At 47.5% G+C, this 3303-nt stretch overlaps 1 protein-coding gene across 1 annotated transcript in view; it reads left to right on the top strand.

The window, feature by feature from the left end:
* Nucleotides 1–1547: 1547 nt before the first annotated feature.
* Nucleotides 1548–3303, top strand: part of LOC109861769 — a gene marked incomplete at its 3' end in the record, with an annotated part of 3611 nt that continues 1855 nt past the window's right edge. Inside the window, exon 1 of the mRNA XM_020441567.1 lies at nucleotides 1548–3234. Within this exon, the coding sequence (XP_020297156.1) occupies nucleotides 1548–3234 (1687 nt within the window). The remainder of the gene's footprint in view (nucleotides 3235–3303) is intronic.

Below are 3303 nucleotides of genomic sequence, written 5' to 3'. Positions count from 1 at the left end.
GTCGAATAAATCTGTGTCCAATAATTTTGTGTCCAATAATTTGGTGTCGAATCGATCGGTGTCGAATCGTACTGTGATCAAACGGAACACGCCCCCCGCAACGATCTAACACACTCGCAAGTACGTTAAGAAAAGTTCTTTGTAAAAATAGATAAGAGACCAGTATCGGTCGTCCGCTGAAAGTTGTAGAATAAATCCGTCAAAGCAAAAGAAGATTTCCATTTCTTCCGCCCGTGTCTCTCAAAGTACTCTTTCCTGGAGGTCACACGGATGAACATTCAAAGCGCAACATTTGGTCCTTCGAGCCAGATTCTCAGTATCTACGACATCAGCGTAGCCGCGACCACTGGTTTCAGCGAAATTGTTTCATCTCAGCAACGAACGACTCGGAAGCACCTCGGACATTATTCAACCAGCGACTACGCACGCACACACGCGCACAAGGTTAGGAAGTGCCGAGGAAGTTACGTCGAAGAGTTCGCTCGATTCCTAAGGACACAACGGACTTCGGGGCTGCGCATCCGACGTCTTTACCTTGCAGAGAGGGCGTCCAGCAACCACGCCGTGTTCTAGACGCCGCGCAATCGGCTTGTAAGGTAGGGGTAACATTTCAGTAGTCGTCGCCAGCCAAACGATTTTCTCGAGTTCTTTTACGCGAATTTGTCTTGCCGTGTAAAAATGTCTAATGAAGAAAACCCCGTCGTGTTGAAAAAACAACGCGCTATCATTAAGGGGTCTTGTACGAGAATTAACACGTACGTAGATGCGATTACTAGTCCTACCCCGATAGTAGTGGCTCAACTCGAGAAGCGAAAAAAGAGGTTAGACAGTTATTGGTCCGAATATAACCAAGTGCAAACGCGGTTGGAGATGCTCGATAATGCCGAGAGCGAGGACGTTTTACGTTCGAAGAAGCTTTCTATGCCTTGTCAGCTAAAATTCGAGAGTTATTAAGTTCGCCAACACGCAGCGCTGATGCATCTTCTCGGTCGGTAACACCCCACGAACCGCCGGAATCTTTGACGCACGTACGTTTGCCGAAATTAGATCTTCCGTCGTTCTCAGGCAAATACGACGAGTGGTTTCCGTTTTTTGATGTCTTTAATACTGTTATACATTCTAATGCATCTCTTAGCAAGGTGCAAAAGTTTCAGTACCTGAGGGCGTCCCTAACCAACGAGGCAAAAAATATAGTAAATTCCTTGGAAATATCAAACGCGAATTACGACGTTGCATGGAAACTGCTCAGGGAACGTTATGACAATCAACGGGTTATCGTTCAAAATCATATCAAGGCGATCATGGAATTACCGTTGATGAACAAGGAAAACTATGCTAAACTACGACAGATCGCGGACGGAGCCGCAAAACACCTACACGCCCTTCAGGCATTGAAACGACCGGTTGACCAGTAGGACGACTTGCTAATCCACGTCCTCAGTTCAAAGCTCGATCCGCGTACATTACGCGAGTGGCAGTCGTCTCTCACGGGCACTGAATTACCTAACCTCAAACAGTTTTTTGCCTTTCTTACACATCAATGCCAAATGCTCGAGGCTACCGACAAATCGAGCGTTTCAAATCCAAGAAGTGGTAGCATTCACACGCGTTCGCAATCGAGTTCCAAACAACAAGTATCTTGCGTCGCGACAGTCAAACCTAAGTGCAGTTACTGCCAGGGTGAACATTCTATTTATTATTGTAAGGGCTTCTTAGGACTCCCGGTATCACAAAGGACATCGAAAGCTCGCAGCCGAAAGATGTGCCTCAATTGCTTGCGATCCTTTTCCCACGTCTCAAGCAAATGTACGTCAGGAAGTTGTAAAGTTTGTCAAGCAAAACACAATACGCTGCTTCACGCAACGGCGACACCAGCAAATTCCTCGGACCACGGCGGGGACGGCAGTAAAGGGTCTCCAGCGGTTAGTCAGGTAGCTAGCCCTGTCACTAGCGTATCTAGTTTGGTTGGAGGCAGTCACGTCATGTTGTCTACGGCTATCGTTTACGCGTGTGATAGTCAAGGTTCACTTACGCCGTGTCGCGCATTGCTAGATTGCGGTTTGCAAGCAAACTTCATGTCAAAGAATCTAGCAAACCGTCTCGGATTAAAGCCGGAGTACCTAAACGTGTCTATTTCCGGCATAAGCGGCACCGCCGCGACTTCTACGCAAGTAGTTCAAGTTAGAATACAGTCCCAATTAAATTCATATGCAAATTCCATCAGTTGCATTGTTACAGATCGTGTGACCAAAAGGCTCCCAGCGTTCACTCTGAAGCGCAGAGCGTTAGATCTCCCACGCAATCTCCGGTTGGCCGATCCTCAATTTCATGTTTCGTCGGAAGTGGATCTCTTGCTCGGAGCGAATATATTTTGGGACCTGCTGTGCGTAGGGCAGATCAAGGCTTCTAACAAGCATCCAACGCTTCACAAAACGCTGCTAGGATGGGTCCTTGCAGGTCGATTTTGTGGTTCGACTCAACCACCTCCTAAAGTACACTCGTGTCATGCCGTCGTAACGAATGTTCAGTTGCACGAGCAGCTGAGTCGCTTCTGGCAATTAGATCAGAATTTCGACCAGGTAAACAGTTACACTATTAACGAGAACCTGTGCGAACAACACTTTTTAAAGAATGTAACTCGAAACTCACAGGGTAGGTTCGTAGTCAAACTGCCTATCAAAGAGCAGGTGTTGCGCAGGCTCGGAGATTCACGTGACATCGCGTTAAAGCGGTTGAGGAGCCTGGAAAGACGCTTTCAACGCGATCCGGATCTTAAAGATCAGTACACACGGTTCATCAAGGAGTATTTGTCGTTGGGTCATATGCGACTTCTCGACTCGCAATCCGTTGACGATTCCATGTCCTGCTACCTACCGCATCACTGCGTGTACAAGGTCACGAGTCAGTCACGCAAACTACGCGTTGTATTTGACGCGTCCTGCAAGACTAGCAGTGGCGTGTCTTTAAATGACGCTCTCATGATCGGTCCGGTCGTGCAGCAAGACTTAATGTTTATACTGATTCGGTTTCGCAGTTTTCGTTACGCCTTCACGGCGGACATAGTAAAAATGTACCGTCAAGTTTTGTTAGACCCTTCGCAAACGCGCTTGCAGCGAATCCTGTGGCGCGACAATCCTAACGACAGAGTCGACGCTTACGAGTTGACTACGATCACCTATGGCACTTTGTCTGCGTCTTACCTGGCTACAAGAGGGCGTGTTCCGTTTGACCACAGTACGATTCGACACCGATCGATTCGACACCAAATTATTGGACACAAAATTATTGGACACAGATTTATTC

The sequence above is a fragment of the Pseudomyrmex gracilis genome, unplaced genomic scaffold (assembly GCF_002006095.1).
Source record: "Pseudomyrmex gracilis isolate BER0280 unplaced genomic scaffold, ASM200609v1 scaffold_1014, whole genome shotgun sequence".
Classification (NCBI taxonomy): Eukaryota; Metazoa; Arthropoda; class Insecta; order Hymenoptera; family Formicidae; genus Pseudomyrmex; species Pseudomyrmex gracilis.
This window is presented reverse-complemented; position numbering and strand designations above follow the sequence as displayed.